The 21,673-nt window shown below is 37.6% G+C and overlaps 1 protein-coding gene across 2 annotated transcripts; it reads right to left on the bottom strand.

Moving 5' to 3' along the window:
• Positions 1 to 118: 118 nt before the first annotated feature.
• On the bottom strand, positions 119 to 18,061 carry LOC132129164 (solute carrier family 41 member 3-like). Of its 2 annotated transcripts, XM_059540650.1 has the most exons (11): positions 17,909 to 18,061; positions 15,377 to 15,700; positions 7,970 to 8,077; positions 7,743 to 7,814; positions 7,275 to 7,419; positions 6,539 to 6,685; positions 5,736 to 5,880; positions 4,960 to 5,039; positions 3,625 to 3,759; positions 3,086 to 3,234; positions 119 to 2,271 (listed from the first exon to the last, which is right to left on the bottom strand). In XM_059540650.1, the coding sequence occupies exons 2-11, from the start codon at positions 15,668 to 15,670 to the stop codon at positions 2,098 to 2,100; spliced, it is 1,449 nt and encodes a 482-aa protein (XP_059396633.1). In that variant the 5' UTR covers positions 15,671 to 15,700; positions 17,909 to 18,061; the 3' UTR covers positions 119 to 2,097. The 2 variants fall into 2 exon arrangements, with proteins under 2 accessions (XP_059396633.1, XP_059396634.1); XM_059540651.1 differs by lacking the exons at positions 15,377 to 15,700; positions 17,909 to 18,061 and adding an exon at positions 11,375 to 12,413.
• Positions 18,062 to 21,673: the final 3,612 nt, after the last annotated feature.

Here is a 21,673-nt window from a genome sequence, read left to right on the forward strand (position 1 = left end):
AGTGCATAGCTGTGGTTGGAGAAAGGTAGACCCTCATCAGTGCGGCTCTTGTTGAGCTATGGATGCAGGGTGAGGTGCAAACTACTCACTTGCCATTGCAGGTCAAACATTAGCATGATTCTGGGAGGAAGCACTCGTTTCATTAATTTGTAATAAGGGTTGAAGTGCAATAAAAATTTTAGAGAGGTACCAGTATGTGTTTGAGTCAGTAGAGGATTATCTTTCCCTTAGAACTCTTAAAGTGAGAGAAAATCAATCTCTGACAGTAGAGTTTTACATCTTATTAGTTTTCGCGACTGTGAAATGTTCTTTTGGTTCATTAGCATTTGGTGGAAATGACCCTTGATAATTTAGGTAATGTCGTCTTGTCTGCGAAAAAGCCTATGGTTATGGTTGAAATCATGATGAAATCTTTAGAGAAAGGGTTAGAATGAGTCATCTGACTAATATCTGGCGGACAGGCAGACATGTCCTGGTGCACAATGGGTACCTCGTGTGCCACAAAGCATAACGAACCTTCCAAATTTGCTCCTGGAAATGTTTTGTTGGAAAATATTTTCTGTCTTGATAGTTAGGCTGTATTTCAGTTTTGAGCTGGAATCTTTCAGGTTTTTGTAAGGACAAAGAGAATCATCTATATGTCTAGGTTTATAATGCATTTAAATGAGCAATATATATAATCATTTGAAGAGGAACGTCATGCCTTGATTTGAAAGTTAAAGGAGTGCCAGTGCTTTTGTCCTATTATAATGTCATTATTATGGTGTAAAATTATGAATGTTGTTTGAATGGGTTGATTCATATGTGAGATGTGAGTGTGGGAAAGCCTGACTGCATGAGCTGAGCTTTTGAGAGTGTGGCGACAGTGAGTGCCATTTGTGTTGAAACTAACAGTTTGCACCTGTTTTGAAAGCTTGTGTGCATACATGTGCTGCAAAACTGTGAATGCCAATGTGCTAGACAATATGGAATCTTGCTTCGAAGGGTAAATTATCTTGTTTTCTTTTTGTTTTGTTTTTTCCAGGGAATACATCAACCAAAAGTGATTTCATGTGCTTTCATTTTTTGTTACATAACATTTTATAAAGACAAACTGCCTCTGGTACGACAGTTAAACTCAAATGTGTAATTATTATTATTTTTAATGTTTTAGGGACCACAACACTTAAACTGTAGAAAAGTCATGAAAGAAGGTTAATTCTAATTCAGAGTAAAGATATTACAAATGTGTTGAATAAAATTGCCACATGAACAATATCATTGTCATCAATTCATTCAAGTGAACAACCATTTACATTCATTATATAAATTAAATTTAAATTAATGCATTTAGCAGACGTTTTTATCCAAAGCGACTTACAGTGCATTCAGGCTATCAATTTTTACCTATCATGTGTTCCCGGGGAATCAAACCCCCAACCTTGTGCTTGATCATGCAATGCTCTACCAATTGAGCTACAGGATCACTATATAAATATAAGATTTTGTCTTTTTTCAAAGTGTAGTATTTTGAGAAAAAATATTTCAGGTGCAAAAAAATTACAAACGGAGAGGTACGTTAGACCCCCTGTGTATATGAGATATAGTATCCAGTAAAAATATCTAGCAGCAATTATGATTTTGTATGTAGTTACTATAACAGCAAAAGGAATGACCTTCAAAGTTTTGAAACTTTAGATCCTAAATCAGACACTCAAAAACAATATTTGACTAAAACAAACATCCCAGAATCCTTCAAGGTCTTAAATCTTGTAAACTTCAAATTCAGTCTATACATGGCACATAAAAAATTGTGGAGCACCTAAAGTTATACAGTTATCAGGTGACTAGTGTTTATGAAAGCAGCATCACTGAGGCAACAGGACAACACACCAAGAGTATAATCATATTACGGACCGTCAGATATTAAGTCCATACCTGCCGATGTATTTCATATTTCCACTCAACATGTCCTGTAAGCACAGAAACAATGTGGCTCATTTTCTGTCTTTAGCTTCCCACAGACAAGTTCGCATCTCCAAAGCATTGCAACCAGGCTGGGTGGCTAAGGTCCCGTGAACTGGGAGTGGGAGTGGGGGGAGGAGGAGGTCTAGCATTTTACAAGCCTAGCCCCTCCACTAACATGACCAGACGGAAACACAAGGCCAGGAAACCCGTGCCCAACAGGTCTCCCAGTGCAGTCAGGTATGGGATGGAGAAGTTATCTGGATCCAGACCTTTTCTCCACATCAAACGCACAATCAGGTCTGCTGTATAAATGAGGATCCCGACCTGCGAGGAAAAACAAGATTAAACATTACATATATTGTGACAACTTACTTCAAACAGATTTCTTTTTTTACAAAGATTAATATTAATCGTTTAATAATTTATTATTTTAATAATACTTCAGCAAGAAGGCATATAAATTATTAAAAGGGACAGTAAGGACATTTAAATTATATATAAATATTTTTTATATACAATATATTTTTTTATATAAAATATACATTTTAAAAATGCTGTTATTATGAACTTTCTATTTATCAAAAAACCACAAAGCATGTTTGTTTGTTTTTTCAGCACTGATAATCATAAGAAATGTTCTTTTAGCATCAAATTGGCATATTAGAATGATTTCTGAAGCATCATGTGACACTGAAAACTGAAGTAATGATGCGGAAAATTAAGCTTTGCATCACAGGAATACATAACACTTTACAATATATTAAAATACAAAACAATTACTTTAAACTGAATAACATTTCACATTATTACTCTATTTTTGATCAAATAAATTCAGCCTTGGAAATTATAAAAGATGTCTTTCAAAAACATTACATAAAGTGGTAAAGTAGTAAACCTGACCAATACCTTTACTTCCTGCTATCTTTTATCTTGGTATTATACCTTATTTCCCTATACAAGTCAAAATAGTCTAAAATAGTCACTACATGGGAATTGGAGACAAAATGAAACTTTTTTTTTTTTTTTTTTTTGAAGACTTCAAGTAAAATATTTAAAACCACAACCTATTTTAGAATTCCATTTGCCAGCACTATCCGTGTGAACATTAAACACTTAAGCTTGAAGCACTAAGGCTCACCTGAAGCAAAGCAGCACCCAGGTAGCAGCAGATAAATGCTGGTGTGATGGCAGTGTGGCCTCCTTGGAGCATATTAATGGCAAAAAGAAACAACAGATGACCTGGAACCACCAGGAGGAACAGCACCCGCGCCGACTTCGAGTTCACACCTGAGGAGAAATGGCACGAGCTAAAGATATCATCATTTTTCAATTATTTTAAAAAGACCACAATTACAATTTTTTTTTTTTTCAAAGGTGGTTCCTTACTAATTTCAGGCCTCTCCTTCAATGTAAAATTTTGTGAAGTCATTGTCTAACCACTTAAGAAAATAAATAGCACCCCCTCTTCAAAATACAGCAAGGTTTCAGATATCACTCATGTTTGCAGCACAAATGGTGCAGATGATTAATGTGTTGAAGTGCAAATATCAGAGTTCATGCTTTGTGCAGCAATAGTGAAGCTTGACTTAGCAAACACTACTAATTACCCACTTTATCTCAAAGATCTGAAGGAGTGAATTCATCTGAGGAGCACAAATAGTTTGACAGTGACCTCACCTGAGGAGAAGAATGTGGCACAGGGGTTGGGCCAGTGCTTTCTCATCTTATAGGGCAGGACTCCAGGTACGCTCCACAAATGAAGGTAGGTGGAGATCCGACTGGCCTGGATGGCCACCAGATTCCCCCCCACACCTGAAAAGTTCAAGAAGGAAAGAATGTGCTTTCCAATCATTACACCATAACCAATCTCATATTCTCCTCATTTCAGTCACAAATGAAAATTGTGTTGGAATGCAGCATGCAGCTAGGGAAGTATGTACACTGGCATTAGTCAAATATAAATTGTAAATTTGAGTATTTTGTTCACAATTCATAGCTTTTCCACATTTTCGCTCGATGCAAACCTGGCAAATGACGCTCTATGGGGAATAATACAGCAGGAGGGCAATCCTTGATATGAATATCAAACTAGTTACTGAGGTATCAAATTAGTCTTCATGAATCACAGCCACCTTGTGTTCCTCTTTAAGGGCAGTTTGTCTCAGGATTGAGCTGGGAAAAAATAGGGTGCCAGATCCAGATAAACAACTAGAGAAGACGTCAGAGAAGTTTTTGGCTGAAAAATCACAGCTACTACTGGATTAGGCCGCTTTTACTACACTGACATGCTCTATTCCCATTGGGTTGTGTGTAGTTTCTTCCAAAATACTGTTAAGTCATCATTCGAGAGCGATGGGATGTTGGTAGAGCACATGTGCAGCTGGGAAGGAACAGAACGAGTGAGGGGAAATCTAAACCAGATTGCTTAAGTTGAAAAATCACCACAAGTAATATTTTACGTAAGAAAAAAACCTGCCTCAACCGGGGTTTTAAGTCTATTAGTATCTCCCATCAAAATACTTGACTTCTTTCATGTGCAATAAAATGCCGCCAGTGAAGAGCCAGTGCTCTGATTTAATGTGATGATTTGGAATGAGATGGTTTTATTTTGGCAGCGCAGTCCATTGTCTCCCTGAATCCACGAACTGAGCTCCAAATGCGGAAAGAGATGTGATCAATTTTACTGTAATGAGGAGCTGAAGAGGGAAAAGGGCCTTAAATTAAGTTTCTGAACTTTTTTTCAGGTTTGCTGTTACTCTGTATTGCCTAATGTACATTCAGCATGATTCTGAGTATGTTCTGATTGTTATCCGCAATACGTCTATAGGACGTTTTCTATCAGATGTCAAATAGACATTTAGAAGATGTCTTTAAGATGTTTATGAATTAGAGTATATGTAAAACTGACAGTCTATCAGATGTTTTTACAAAGCAGAGGCTTTCCAGATGAAGCAATCTTTAACAGACATCATGCAGACGTGCGTGTGCTGTCTGGGATTGACATTTCCTCACCGTTTATGACTGGTGTGAAGACCGCCATGCCCTCGAAGTTCGGATCGCTCACAGTCTTATCAAGAATAAGGCCTCCGAAACTGAAATTGGGAAGAGTTTCATGATAAGTTGACCCACAAATGATATTTCTGTTGTTACTTTGTTTCTAAACCTGTTCTTCCATGAAATCTAAAATGAGTTATTTTAGTGGAATGTTTACAGTATATATTGAATGAGTAATGCCCTATAAAGTCACCTTGATGGTATTTTTTATTCATTTAAAAGCAAATATTAGCAGGCAGTTATATGCTAGTTTCAGTAATGTCAAAATCAATAGTCATTTTCAACACAAATTAGTTCTATATACTGTAATGTAATCTAGCAGACTGCATATTTTAGATAAATACATTAATCGATATTTTAGAAGAGAAACACACACAAAGAAAACTAATTACATTTTTCTTGTTGTTTTCTTTTCAGTGAATTCTAAGTAAAAATCTCATATGCCAAAATTATTAACAATGTTCCCATACCTTTAGGGCAACTAATTTTCATTAGTTGTACAGTTATTTATGATTGAGATTACGCTCTAAACAGAGCAATCTAGCTAATCTAGCTTTTTAAAATAATTTCCATTACTTTATCAGATCTAAAAAAATAAAATAAATCCCTAATATGTACGGTTATTTAATCCTTTATTACAGGCACAATTATTTAGTTATTAATGAATACATAACCATTTTCATGTTATTCTGACACATTAATAGCGGATTGTGTCTCTGTTTGCACGTTTGTACCTGCTGATGGACATGGCCACTAAAACAGGCTGCCAGCCCGACTTCAGAACCTCTTTAATCTGTGGACTCTTTCTAGCGATGAGCACCCAGAGAGGAATGAGCAGCAGGAAAAAGACACACACCAACGGGGACAAGTACCACACATCTGAATACACAAACATTGTAGATTACCCTGATGATGTATGCTAGACATAATAAATAGTTATTTCAGAAAATGTGTTGTGATTTTTGTAAATCCAGATTTTAAGGATTTTTAAATCTGCATAGTACATACAACTGTGATGTTTCTAAACAAAGCAGAATGATTTTTCTTGGGGGAAAGATTCCCACTCTTTAATGTAATCTTTAATCATGGAAACTACGTGAGCTAAAAATGCACATCTTTGTAAAAAAAAGTCCTATTTTAGTGAATTTCTACTGCCCTCTTCTGGTACATTTTAAACAGTTCACATTCATTTAATAAGCAATATTTAAAGGCTCAAAAAGAAAAAGTGATGTATTTTTAATTTAATTATATATACATATATATATATATATATATATGTAATTTAATATAATAATTATTTTTCATTTTATCACTTATACAAATATAATTATACTATTATATATAATTATTTAATAATCATTGAATATATATAAAGTTATGAAGTTATGAATACTTGCAGTATTTTTTTTACAATAATTAAGGCTGTTAATAAATATCAGTCTGTTTTGTAACAATATGCAATTAAAAAGTACAGTTTTTAGTTTTTAATCTAGCAATAATTTTTTATTAATATGTGAATAACTAAAAGGCCCCATACCTCTGTACTGGAACAGTGTGCTGCTGACTCCAGCCAATAGAGAAAGAGTGATGAGATCTCCCAGACTGGCTGCTATTGGTGTGGCCACGTTATCAGGGTTGATGCCCACCTTCCTGGAGCCGATGATCACACCAATCATCACCAGCCCTGGACACGGAAGAAAGCAGAAGAGTCAGTAACTGACAGGGTAATGTTAGAGTGTGATATTTAAAGAAGTGTAAGATTGAAAGAAAAAAGACTAAATGTGTGTGTTGTATTACCCATATAGGTCCTGCTTTTTGGCATGCAAATGCTTTTATTAAAAATTAGGGACACTGAAACCACAGTCTGGGTGACATTTGTTATTTTAAAATATGTTATGCATTATTCAGAAATGTATTATACACAATGTTGCTTTGCACATCATGTACAAGCTATGAAAGCCATTCCAGAACATATAAACAACATGAATTCCTATCACATTTCCATTCAAATTGTCCAACAGCAGCTATTACTCCACTCTTCTGTGTCACATGATCCTTCAGAAATCATTCTAATTGGCTGATTTCATACTGCTTAATATTTTTGTGGAAACTGTGACACATTTCTTCAGGGTTCTTTGTCGAGTAGAAAGAACACACATTTTTGTAACAATGTAAAAGTCTTTACTGTCACTATTGAATTTAATGCATCTTGCTGAATAAAAATATTTTTATGAAGATAGTACATTTTGATTTCATGTTTTAAAGAGATGTACCTAAAAAGAGAGCTGCCACAAATGCGGTGGTGACACTGCTAGCACACAGGACAGCCGCCTGGTCCAGCTCTACACCCCCTCTGGACAAAGCACCAAGACCTACGGCCGCAAGAGCTGCCAGGAAACCCACCACAGTGGCCTGAACCTGAGGAAGACAGCAGAGGAGCTCTACAATCACAGCTGCTCATCAGAGCCTAAGATCACATGCCTTCAGCACCATTAAACAGATTACAAATCTATTTTCATAATGAATACTCACTGGTATTCAAGACCGAGGACTCCTGCAGAATGAAGTCTCGTAGAGGAATTGTTCATATTCTTTTATACAGTATTTATTTAAAGTTAAATTAATTGTTAATTCATGTTCATATTGTCTAAATTATCTCTGACAGGAACTAAAGTCCTATTCCAGTGTATTATGTAAAATATTAATAATATAAAACATCTGTGTGTTTCTGATTCACCTACCTGAATGAGAGCAAGATTACAGGTCACCATCAGCCACTGCTGTTTGGGGTCGTCCATCTGTCCGGTGTTAGCCTGGGGAAAACAAGAAACAAACTGCAGTCAAGTAGATAACTTATTTTTGATTATGAGACTTAGGGCTATTAAAGGTTATAGCTTGACACAGATCATAAGTAATATATACATGCAGTAATACATATATTATCCAGTTTATAAGTATTTTTACATACAGCAGTAGAGAGACGAGATGCTAGAGTCATCTCCAGGTTTCCCTTGAGCCCGACTAGAGCAGGTACCAGGATGAACACCTCCGTGATCACTTTAAACACATCCCAATGCTAAAACACACAAAGAGGAGATATTTGTGACCACAAAACCAGTCTTAAGTGTCAATTTTTCGAAATTGAGATTTATAGATCATATGAAAGCTGAATAAATAAGCTTCCAATTCATGTATGGTTTGTTAATACATGACAATATTTGGCTGAGATACAACTATTTGAAAATCTGGAATCTGAGGGTTCAAAAAAATCTAAATACTGAGAAAATCACCTTTAAAGATGTCCAAATGAAGTTCTTAGCAATGCATATTACTAATCAAAAATTAAGTTTTGATATATTAACAGTAGGAAATTGACAAAATATCTTTATGGAACATGATCTTGACTTAATATCCTAATGGTTTTTGGCATAATTATTTTGGATAATTTTGATCCATACAATGTTTTTTTGGCTATTGCTACAAATATACCCCAGAGACTTAAGACTGGTTTTGTGGTCCAGGGTCACATTTCTAAACAGTCTGAAACAGCAAGTTCTCCATTACACCAGGGTTGACCTGGAACTGTGAAAACACTATTTGTAAAAAATGAAAAGAGAAATGTGCAATCAAGTCATTTATAACAACAAAAATTTACTTTCAAGGCATTTTAAAACACAGGTTTCCCCCTTGAGTGTGTTCTGAAATTTTGAGCAAATTCAGAAAGATTTGTAAAAAATTACTAGATTTCAAATATGTTGTAAAATATTATTTTTAATATAAATATACATTTATCAAGGTAGTATTCATGAAGACAATGTAATTTATGCAGATTTAAAATACATTTTAAAAATATTAAGTAAAAAAAGTCATTCAGGATTATTTTTATTATAGTAGTAATTGAATAATGACACTGGGAGGAAGGAACACTTATTGATTTATTATTATAATATAACAATGCAAAAAAATAAATTATATATATATAAAATAAATTTCTTCTGATTAACTTACAAATTTAAATGCATTTTTTCTTTTTTTATGACACCCATTAAGTACAGTATGCTAGTATTTTCTTATGAACATAGCCTAAGAATTTCAAACTAAACTAAAAACAATTTTTTGAACCCATTCATTTAAGAATTCCATCGATAAACTAGCTCTCTGAAATGAAACGGAATTACATCACTATTAATTTGGAGTGCAAACCACAATTTAGTATACTAGTAAATATTCAATTCTAGTAATTACAATTCTAGTAAACTAGAAAATTCACACCTGAATTGCATGCTGGGAAACCTGCCCCCAGGTCCATAAATAAGTACTGAACTTTTAAAGAATTCTAAGATAAACAGATACTTTACACAGAACAGATCACTGGCTTTCCCATATATCTGCTAATGTGACCATCGTGGTCAATATTTTTGAACAGAGTGAAGTCTCGATGTACAGGCCATAAACTGGGATGCTCTCAATCGAATGAAAAATACTTCACAACAGTACTACATATTAATTTAAACTAGGTGTCAGTTTCATTTTTTTTTCTCTGATCCTTTCAGTCAACAACACGCAGACTAGTCATGAGCACAGTCATAAATATCATCACATAACGGGCAAACTGACAAAAGTGTCACAGTGACTCACTGAATATGAATGGCTTCTTGTGCTGTGGGAGTGTGCGTTTATATTTAGTATGTGTCAGTATACGAGTTGAGCACTCCTCTCTTCACAAACCCACTTATGCAGTTAAAAATAGCCATAATGTTTAAATGAACAGATAAGAGACCGGTGCCAGCCAGCCAGGGGCCGGTATTTTTACCACACACACAGTCCAGGCTGTTTCAAGGGGCTGGTGTCACCTCACAGGCCTGTCCTGGGATCTAGCACACTTCTCTTTTAGAAACAAGCTTTCGTTCTCTCGCTCGGTCTATCTCACGCACCCCCATGAGAATTCAGTTAATAGACACAAAACACAGTCCATGCCAACTGCATCTATATCTAGAGGACAGGAACACAAGCAACCGTTACTGGAAGCTAGCATGTGATTGTGTGATGTGATTGTTTGCTGATATCCTTTGAAACAATTGTAAAGTATAGATCCAAAAAATTAGAATGCTAACTGAAATATCCATATTTTGTGTTAGAATGCAATAACTTTAGATCTACACACATTATTGTATAGTTTAGTTCAAGGTGTAATTATAGTCCATTCAAGTGTTATTTTTGTAGTACTATTACAATAGTTATTAATATTCAGATTTTTTTTTAAATTTTAGTTTAATTTTTATAATTTTGTTGAGCTTTTGTCATTTTTATTAGTTTATATACATGTACAGTATGTATACACATTCTAATCAGCTCTCATTTATTCATTCATTCATTCCCTTTTTTTCAATTTATTTTAGTTCCCAGTGAAATGTTTTAAGTGCAAGTTTTAACATTTATAATTTATTTTATTACTGCTTTATTTGAACTACAAAAAAATACTAATTATTGTATTAAATATTTTTAATTTTGTAACTATATTTGTAACACATTTTTCCCATTTAGAAAATAAATTCATACATTTTATGAAACTATACAATATTTACAATACAATATTTGTTAAAAAAAAATATTTTGTTATCATGATGCTCTTGCTATAATGTTATTAAAGCATTAAGCCTAGATTAAGCCTGTTTTTTTCTTTAATATCTAACCTTCAATATTTGCATTTTAACAAAGAAAAAAGTAAAATAAAAAAGTTCAAAAGTACCATAGTATTATCATGAATTTTGAGATATGGTACAATGGCAATATCATGTTTGTTGATACCATGGTATTCTTGAAGTAACATGAACAAACTATGTAATTTAAATAATAGTACCATACCCTGTAGTACTCTCATTGTATTTACATAAAAACAACTTTTTGTAAGGTACAGAGCCCCACACATGACATGCAAGAAAAAAAATTGTGCACACAATTTTCTAATTCATTCCTTCGATGTACTAAAACGTGCACGATTACTATTTAATTCCCTCAATTTGCTAAATCATGCTCACAAATTACTAATTCCTTGTCTCAATTTATAAACCTTATGCACGATTTAGCAAATCGAGGAAACAAATTAGTAAATCGTGCGCACAGTTTATAAATTGAGGGAATGAAATAGTAAAACAAGCACATGATTTAGCCTACTATTTTTTTTCTACATGCCATCTGTGGGGCTCCATAGTAAGGATCAGATTTATCAAAGTAATGTTTTAATTACCATTTGATCCCATCACTGAACCATGGTTCTGCCAATACTTATCAATACTGGAAAACAGCATTATTCACAGCTTCAATAACACATACAACCAAGAAATACACCAAATCTAGATTAAATAGCTCATACTTGGACAATATCCATGATGATGCCGGCCGCCACCATACCCAGCCCGCCCAGAAGAAACGGCAGAAAGACCTGTGCAGCAATGATGTAAGAGCTCTCCGGTAGGAAGCCATGAGCCGACCGGGTGAGCTTGCAGGTAAAACCTCTGAGCTTCTTCCCCTGATAACAGAGCTCCAGCTCTAACTGTGTGACTACCATCTCTCTGTGTGTTACCCCATTCCTCAACGGTGAGAGCCACGACTGAGATTGACAAGGGTTCCTTGAGGCTTTTAACACCTTCTTAGATGTCTGAATGCTACTTTCATAATGTCTCGAAAATAAGAAACTAAAGACAAACGAGCAAGAATCAGGTTGGGAAGAAGAAAAATAATACGCTGACTCAGAAAAACAGGATGTTTTTAAGATTAAACGATGAGGCAGTTTAGTATCTACAGATTATCCCACGATAGCAAAGGCCCCAAAAGATGGCTGATGCACTCACTATTTCATATATTTCAGTTCTTCTCAAAGATGTCATTTGTTCATCTATCAATGCCACAGGGGTTTTCGAACAAAATCCAATAGGAACCTTCACATTCAAAAAAGTCTCAGCGGAGCATCCGTCTCCACAGTTGTTTCTCTGAATGTCAAAATCCACTTTTAAAACTTCTTGAGATTCGTCTTATGCCTTATAAGATGAAGCATTGAGTTGTTATACACGGCTCTCCTCCAACAATAATTCTCAAGTTGGCTATTTTTTCACTCGCAGGTCGCTGGAACGTCGCTGGAACATCCCTGTACACGAGCACTACGTTCTCTGGAGTGCGTTCTCTCCGCCACAGGAGTCGTGACTCACATGACAAACACTCCTGTCCGCGTTAACGTGGATTTGAACACCTCTCCATCATCAGGCCTGGTCTAACAGGTCCAGAACGTGACAGAAACACATGTTGAGGCTTTACTTCCACTCGTTTCTGTGGGCAGTCCTCTTTGCCCCCTCCTCACTGGTGCATCAGACCCTCGAACAGTCTCTCGTCTAACCTTTATTTCTTCCCATCAGCCGTTTCATAGCCGTTTTCATAGCCGTTTTTAGCCGAGTCTTGCGTCTGTTCTCCTTGTCCTTCTCTCTGCTAATGTCTCCTCTGACGTATTACTAAACCTGTCTTATCAGCTGTGAATGGGCTGAGTGCTTAGCAGACGGACGAGAAGGGGGAAAGGAAAAGAGGAGAGGAAAAGACAGATCGAGATAGAACAAGTGTGCTTACGAGAGACAAAGAGACAGATTGAGAACCCATGTGGTTGTAAAAGCAGCATTGTTCGATTAGTCACCACTCTACGTTGAGGACACATTGGAAAGAGGGGCATGATTCAGCTAAAAAAAAAAACTGCTTGGATGTGAGCACGGCAGAGTGACGCAGCAAATCCAGCAAATCTCATTTATTAAACACCATCAGGACACAGCAATGATAACCAGTTCTATGACAACACATTTTAAGATCGGACATAATATTTAAAGTAATAGCTTTTTGGAAATATTTACTTACCCTTATATGGAATCTTGTTTCCGCCATGGAATACATTTTTAAAAAAAGTAATCGTGACTTTTAATCTGACAATTCTGTCTCTTATTTATGTCTTGTTATTTTAAGTTAAAATCTCACAATTCTGACTTTATTTCTCACAGTATTGAGTTTATATCTTGCAATTATTAACATTTCGCAATTCTGACTTTCTCTAGCAATTTAGAGTTTACATCTCACAATTATGTTTTTATTTCTCGCAATTCTGAGTTTATATCTCGCAATTTTAAGTCAACATCTCACAATTCTGATTCTTTTTTTAAAAAGTAATCGAAATTTTTAATCTCACAATTCTGTCTCTAATTTGTCTTTTTTTTTTGTGAAAATCTCACAATTCTGTCTCTAATTTATGTCTTGTTATTTTAAGTTAAAATTTCACAATTCTGACATTATTACTCACAATTTTGAGTTTATATTTTAAAATTATTCATTAACATCCCACAATTCTGACTTAATTTCTCCCAATTTAGAGTTTACTTCTCACAATTCTGTTTTTATTTCTCACAATTCTGAGTTTATATCTCATAATTTTGAGTCATCTCACAATTCTGATTAATTTTTAAAAAAGTAATCGTGACTTTTAATCTCACAATTCTGTCTCTAGTTCTTGTCTTTTTTTAAGTTAAAGGTCCCGTTTTTCACGCTTTTTTGAAGCTTTGATTGTGTTTACAGTGTGCAATATAACATGTGTTCGTGTTTCGCGTGTAAAAAAACAGTATTTTTCACACAATTCACCTATCTGTATACCGCTGTCATAAAAACGAGCTGATGACTTCCTTGTCCTATAAAGTCCTTCCTTCAGAAATACATAAAGAGTTCTGATTGGGCAAGCGGTTCCTGTGTTGTGATTCGACAGCAGCTGAGCGCAGGCTGCCCTCCTGGAAACGCGATTGGACCAGTTTTGAGAAGCAAGTGGGCAGGAGCATGTGTTGGAGATGTACTTATAATCACAGGAGTGTTTTTACTGACGAGATGCGCATGAAAATCGCACAGCCCTAACATCTACTTAACAAAGCTAAACAGCGTTGCCCTTTGTGTAATAAGTTACAGAAACTGTTAAATGCACCAACTTAAATAATAAAATACACTTACCGGCTGGGTCCATAAACAACGCCTTCTCCAGACAAAGAGGGAACTGCTCCATCTTACAAGAATAATCTTTGTGTGAATCCGGCATTAAACTGATTGAGATTGAGAAAGCTGTCCTCAGCAAGCTGTCCTCAGCAAAATGTGCTGCACATAGTTTTACATGTGGATTATAATTTTCGGGAACCGAGTTAAACATACATTGTAACCATTAATCTCCAAGTACAGCGTCCCTGGGAAGGCCAAACAAAGATGATTGGACTCCAAGATGAAAATAAGAGCGTTTCAACGACATGGCGACAAACGCAGCTCTTCCTTCTTCTCCATCGGAGCGCAACAAGACCACACCCCCTTTTTGTGAATTCCTCTGGGCGGAGGTTAGTCAAAAACTGTTTTAGTGACGTCATTACTCTAGGAACTAGAGGGATGTAGTCCAAACGGGTCATTTTTTGTAGGCGAATTCTGTTAAATAAAATATCTCGCTTGGCATTGAACTTTGAGCTTTAGAATTTTACCGATATTATTTATACTCTAACAACAACATTACACACTAACTAAAGTTTAAAACATGGGATCACGAGGAATGGGACCTTTAAAATCTCACAATTGTGACTTTATTGCTCACAATTTTGAGTTTATATCTCATAATTTTGAGTCAACGTATCACAATTCTGACTTTTCTTCTCAAACTTTCGGGTTTAGATCAAGCAGACTTATTTCTAGTAATTCTGGGTTTATGTCTTGACTTTTTCTGATTTTTGTTTTGGAAATCTCGCAATTCTGACTGATTTCCTCTGAAATCTGAGTTTTTATCTCTTGGTGAACTAAAGGATTAGTAATTATCACAAAATGTGTATTTTGTTTAATAAATGTTTTGGCACATTTCATTTTGTAGGGACTGGAGTTCTCCAGCTTCAAGTAGGGACACGGTTCACCACCCTTTATAATGTTTTGTAACTAAATAAGAAACTCAAGATGAACAAGCAAGAATCAGGTTGGGAAGAAGAAAAATAGGTCCTAAAACCATTCATTTATAGCCTGGTCATCTCAATTTGTGTTCCACAAAATATACAGGTTTGCAATGATTTTAAAATGACATCATTTTTGGTTGAACTACTGCTTTAATACTTCACAATTGGACTGTTTTTCCAGTTCTTGGCTTACGAGTGAATTTTAATCATCACATTAATTTCCCTCACACTCTGCTTCCTCTAAGTGAGGACCATAAATATCAGCACTTGACATGCTGGATAATTAAAGTGGGCACATTAGCTGCTAAAGCATCAAAAAATGTTAGAAAGTCATGTCAGGCTATAAAGTCTTACAGAAAGTTGCAGAAAGTTCTTCAGAGGTCTCTTACCTGTACACTGTCCAGCACCATGCCTGCCATCACCATCCCCATCCCAGCCAGCAGGTATGGGAACAGCACCTGCAGGCAGACAGAAATGGCCGACTCATCCTCTATCTTAGCCAGGGCTGTTTTGGTCCTCTCCTCCATAGGCTTTTTGGGTGGTATGGTGGGAGGTTGTAACAGCAGGTCATTCTGCCCATCTAGACTGCCAGTCCGATACAAACCACCCTGCCCCTTCCCTTTCCCCTTTTTGGACTTCTTGCGGCCCCCTCCTTTCCTCTGCCGAACTTCGTCTCCTGCCATGGTTGATTCTCCAGTCTGCTCCTTCTGACTCTGAGCAAAAGAAAGTCAAAGACAGCTCTTCAACACTGATGCAAGTACATCAAAAAAAAAAAACTAAGACAAGATACTTCTTTTCTAATTTAATACATTTATGTTTTTGCTACATGATAACGTAATGATAATATCAGCCAAATAATTAAAGTTAAAAGCTGAACAACAAACTTCATTTTTTGCTGATATAATGAACATTAAACTGAATTCTGAATCTAGGATGTCAATGCTGTAAGTATTATTTTTGTGAAGAAAAAAACTGAAAAAATTACTAAATGCGTGGCTACAATATAATTTTAAATATATGAATTATATAATAGTATATAATAAACGTTTATATCTTAAATGTTAAAAATCAGTACTTGTACAACCAGGTTTGCTTTGTTTTTATTTTTTTATAAAGACAAAAAATTGACTTTTTTATTAATAAGTTTATTATATTTCACTAAAACTGAAACTAAAACTAACAACAAACACACACACATAGTTCAGCTCATAGGACTTGATGTTAATATCCCTAGTAATCAGCACTTCCTAATTTTAAGTGGGGAGAGGGGTAAGAACATCATCAGGGTCTTCAGGTGGGCACCCTCCTTCACCGGTGTTTCGTTGATAGGCCCACGACACCTCCAGAGGGCTCAACGGCAACACCTGGCCTTAAAACACCTTTTAACCCCTACTTATTGTTTTTTGCAGCCCAGTTGGGGTCCTTCCTTTTTATCCAGATCCACCTGCTGCTTCGCTCTGCTGCCTCCAACAGTGATCTAATGGCTTTCCTGAAGGCCTGTCCCCGAACTCCCAACCCATTCATGAGCCTGACTATGGATGTGGCCACAAATCCTCTGCAGCCAGAAGTACCTGTGTAGGCCAACCTAGTTGTTTTGCCTCAAAAGTTATATCAGTGTACTTCAGCTTTTTCCGTTCGTACGCTTCTCCCACTGCAGCCTCCCATGGTACAGTTAGTTCAACGATGAACAGGGACTTCTGTGAAGTTGACCACAAAACAATAACCGGCCTGAGATTGGTGTTTAAAATCTCAGGTGGAAACTTGAGTTGCTGATCTAGGTCCACTTTCATCTTCCAGTCCCGTGCGGTGTCCAAGAGGGTGCTATCCATTCTTGCGGCTGGTTTTGCTGGGCACTGCCCTGCTCTCACGAAGGGGATAGTGGGTGAGTGTCCGGATGTTTGGTGAGGGAGGGCATTGATAAAGGATCGTCTTCCTTCCAGAATGACTGCCAATTGGCGCAGGACTTGGTTATACCTCCAGGTGTAACGGCCTTGGGACAGACTGGTTTTGCAGCCAGTAAGGATGTGCTTAAGATATATATATATAAGTGAGGATAGCAAAATAAAGTAAACTGTGACATATTATACCCATAAAATATTCATATAGTGGACCACAAGTAAAACTGATTAACAATTTGGGGCACTAAATTCACCAAAATCAGACACTTTGACCAGACCATGCTTAAGTGTTATCTGACATTATCAAAATGAATTTGCTCCGACAGTTTTTTTTTTTTTTACCATATTCCATGAAATGTTTAAGGTGTCTGAATACATTTTGGTTTGACTGTATATATATATTGTATACAACTTTAACTACAATTAACATGAATACGAAAATCAGAAACAAAAACTGGTTCAGAAAATAATCACCTACATTAAAACTGCTTCCATAATTATTTTACATTCTCAGTCCCAGACTCTCAATGTGGCTGCTAAACGTATAAACTTGTAATTTTCCACACAACATTAATTTTAAGTGATTTAGCTGTAAGTGACTTTGAACATGAAGCATTTGTAAAGAGTGAAGCAGCAGAAATGTTACCCCATCTGTTAATCCATTCAGTATAATATTAATCAGTACACAGATTTTGCATTAGTACTTTGGAAGTGAGCTCTTTCAAACTACTCAAAACAGAACTTATTATCAATTTAATCATCTAAATGTATCAACAGTCAAGCGCTGGTGACATGTTCCCATAGCAATATCAAGTCGCACATTCCCACAGATATTATTTTTAATGACAAATCTTAAATCTCACAAAACCGTTCCTGTAGCAAATAAATGTATCACGCACGCGTTTGTGCATCGAAACTGAATGTTATCGATGAGAAGGACAGATGCAGTAAACAATGATGGGTTACACACGGATGGCTCGTGCTCCACATCAGCAATAGAAAATCACGTAAAGAACCGCCTACCGTCTCAAATTAGCCCTTCTCTTGTGTTTATATTCATCACATTATATGAAATTTCGCTGTCTAATACGATATTAATCACTGTAAATGCGCGTTGAATCACTACTCGAAATGTTTAACTTCCTAGAAAGGAAACGAATTCACCAATAGTACCACGGAGAAAGCTTAGCTCATGAAAATTTATTAGTCACGTGAGGGGACGCACCCGGAGAGCCGTTGGAAGGTTACAAAGCAACGTCTGCATGCTAAAATTAATATTCATGAGCGGATTCGTGATTTTGGGCAACCTATGCCATTCGATAGAGGAGCTATTCCATTAATGTATAGAATATAGTACTTTTGAAAATAATAAATTAACACAGCCTGCTGTTTTAAAACCTTAACATATAAATGTAGCATACTATGGACATGTTAAGGTTTTAATGTTTACTAATTAGTTTGAGGTGCTTTTTTCACAGATTCTTAAATTATTTGTCAGTCTACTAAATTATTTTAAAGCGGTTTTTATCTACGCATGCTTGCTTCTGTCGTCAGTAAATATCGTTTGGGATTTTTTTCATTGAGTGACTATAATCTTTTAACTGCGTTCTCTGTAAAGATTTATTTAACATATTCATAAATTCGTTTAGTGATACTTTCTGTCGATTATGTCAGGTAACGACAAGCGTGCATTTTCGTTTTTAATGGCGAGTCGTTCGAATCATTTAACCGATTCGTACAAAACCGAAATGACACGTTTAATAATAATAATAATCGTCTTCCCAAATTAAATACGCCAGTAACAGAATATATAATTTTTTATTTTTCTGTATTGTTCTTACAACTTTTAATTAACCATCATTTTTATATATTCAGAATCATAATTCATCCGCACTCTCTCCGTGTGACTTGCATAGTGAATAGAACGAATCGTTCAATTGGTCAGAAGATCATTCAGTTTGGTTGAATCGAGAATTGAATACTACTGTCCTTGTTATTTATAGCTAATAAATATATTTAAATATTAAGAGTAGTATGCGATTCCTAATCCATCCTTAAACTAGACGCTTCATTCTGAAATCACTGAGACTGGGAGTGAAGGAAATGGCGTGCTTCAAAAGAAAGTGACTGAAAAAAGAAAGTGGACTAGTAACATTAATGATTCATTTGAACCAGATTGATTCATTCACTTATATGATTCAAAAACGAACATCTCAGGTTAAGAAATGTAACCATGGTTCCCTGAGAGGGAACGAGACACTGCGTCCTCTGAGGGGACACTATGGGGAACACCTTGTAGTGACCAGTGTCTGAAGCATACTTTGAAAAACGCCAATGTGTTGGCCGGCGACAGCCTCTGAAGTCACTACCAGCGCGACTATAAATCCGCGCCCGTAGTACCCATCACTTATCTTCTTCGTGAAGCTTGTCTCCGAAGCATGGCAGGGAGCTAGAGGACGCAGTGTCTCGTTCCCTCTCAGGGAACCATGGTTACATTCGTAACCTGAGACGTTCCCTGTCAAGAGAACTTCGAACTGCGTCCTCTGAGGGGACACTATGGGGAACAGTATACCCACACCGCCATGCTGAGGGGAGTGCAGACCAGAATCATGGCAAACACTAAGTACCAACTCTACCATTTCACCGGGAGTCGCCCCTGGGACGGTTCGACGGCTGTCTATGACATTATCCCTTATGGCCAAAGGCCTAAGCTACATACCCAACTTACCTGTAGGGCCCTGGCCCGGGGTAGAGCTGAAGGCTTGGAATCACAAAAGATTCCTTTAAAGGGATACGGCTAAGAACCTAGCACTTTCTTCTACCAAGTCTTGCCTGTCACACAGGGGCTACTGCTAGCTTTCGCAAAAACTTGCCGAAAGAGCTGTCCCAACAGTACTCTAGTAGCGGCGCCCTGTTCTATGCCCAAGATGAACAGGGCTTTAACCGACTCAAGAAAGGGCACGAATCAGCCGCGCGAAGCCCTTACCATATAGGAGTTTAGAAAGAACGCAGAGTACTAGCGTGCGAACTTACCACAGTGTGGATTTCAGAAAGAGTGCAAAGACTTCACGTGCTCACTTACCATAACATGGATTTACAAATACTGTTCTAAGGAGGGGCTCTCGTGGCACTCTGATAGAGCAGCTCGTAGATGGAATGGCCCAGGAGCAGAACAATTGTAGGAAGGAATGTACAGACGAAGCCTCGGCCACATCTGTACCATGGCGTCCAGCCCCAATGGATCTGGCTGAGTCAGAGGAAGCCAGAGGGGATAGTGCGATGCTCTCTCGAGCCGCAAAACCGATCCACCCAAATCTGGTCAACCTCTCCTAACTCTGCTTCAACACCTTGGTGCGAAGGCACCATTCCCCGAGCCTCAGCCCCTGCCTCAGCAGGATGTCTGCTCTCACAGTGCGTCTCAAAACAGTATGTAGTACTGGAGCGCTCTGATGAAAAAACCAAGCATTCAGTCTCCTATGAGAGGAGGACTCCGAGCTCCGAGCAGCATGCTCATATGCGACCCTTCTTCTTTAGAAAAAAAGGGGGGAGCTGCTAAACTACCACGAGAATTGCCCACACCGCCCCTCATGTTGAGGGAAGCGATGCTCGAGGTGAATAACAAATACACACTGGTTGAATAAAGCCCAAGGAACCCAGGGCTAATCATCTTAAAAAAGGGAACGAAGCGGAGCGTGTAACCCCTACGGTACAGGATTTCAGAAAGTGCGCAGAGTCTTGCGTGCACACTTACCACTTACGTGGATTTCAGACAGTGCACAAAGTGTTCACGTGCACACTGACCACCATATGGTTTTGAGAAAGTACACAGGCTTAGCGTGTGTACTGAAAGGTAACCTGACAACCACAGTATGTGGGAGCTCACCTTCAGAGAGGCCTGTGAAGCCTACTACCTGATAACCACAATATGCGGGAGTTCACCTACGGAGAGGCCTAGAGAGGCCTACTACCTGTTACCAGATAACAACCTTAAGTGGAAACTGAAAGTTATTGGAACTCAACTCCAGGGAGGCCTGGTGAGGCCTACTACCTGAAAACCACAAACCATGGGAGCTCGCTTTTTAGTGGAAACGCACAGTATGTGGGAGCTAAACCTCCAGGGAGGCCTGGTGAGGCCTAATACCTGAAAACCACAGTATGTGGGAGCTCGCCTTCAGAGAGGCCCCACAGTACGTCCACACAGCCCCTCATGTTGAGGGAAGCGATGCTTGAGGTGTATAACAAATACACACTGGTTGAATGAAGCTCATGAAACCCAGGGCTAATCATCTTAAGAAAGGGAACGAAGCGGAGCGCGTTACCCCTACCGTACAGGATTTCAGAAAGTGCACAAAATCTTGCGTGCACACTTACCACTTACGTGGATTTCAGAAAGTGCGCAGAGTCTTGCGTGCACACTTACCACTTACGTGGATTTCAGACAGTGCGCAAAGTGTTCATGTGCACACTGACCACCATGTGGTTTTGAGGAAGTACACAGGCTTAGCGTGTGTACAGAAAGGTTCCTAAGCATCGCAGAGGCACTGGATCGCACGGGAGAGGCGAGCTCCAACCCTCAAGCGAGGGGAGCATCACCTGAGGCAGTACATACAGAAGAATTCCGTAACTACCACCTCCCCGGATGCGCCAAGCGGCCAGGCAGCCCTTCAGGGTGACCTGGCCGAACATCCATGAAATTCCCCGCAGTGCTGTGCCAGTTCTGACGATCAGCCAGGCTCCTCAGGAGGGGGTATGGGATGGACAACCGCAGAGCTCTTGCCTCCCACACGC

This window comes from Carassius carassius, chromosome 46 (genome assembly GCF_963082965.1).
Source record: "Carassius carassius chromosome 46, fCarCar2.1, whole genome shotgun sequence".
NCBI classification, from domain to species: Eukaryota; Metazoa; Chordata; class Actinopteri; order Cypriniformes; family Cyprinidae; genus Carassius; species Carassius carassius.

What these genes read in the sequence shown, in the direction of transcription:
- LOC132129164 (XM_059540650.1), bottom strand. Translation starts at nt 15,670, where the DNA reads ATGGCAGGAGACGAAGTTCGGCAGAGGAAAGGAGGGGGCCGCAAGAAG. An exon ending in TGGTGCTGGACAGTGTACAG is followed by an intron (nt 8,078 to 15,376) that starts GTAAGAGACCTC and finishes TGTGTGTTTTAG; the next exon opens with CATTGGGATGTGTTTAAAGT. An exon ending in TGGGTGCTGCTTTGCTTCAG is followed by an intron (nt 2,272 to 3,085) that starts GTGAGCCTTAGT and finishes TTTTCCTCGCAG; the next exon opens with GTCGGGATCCTCATTTATAC.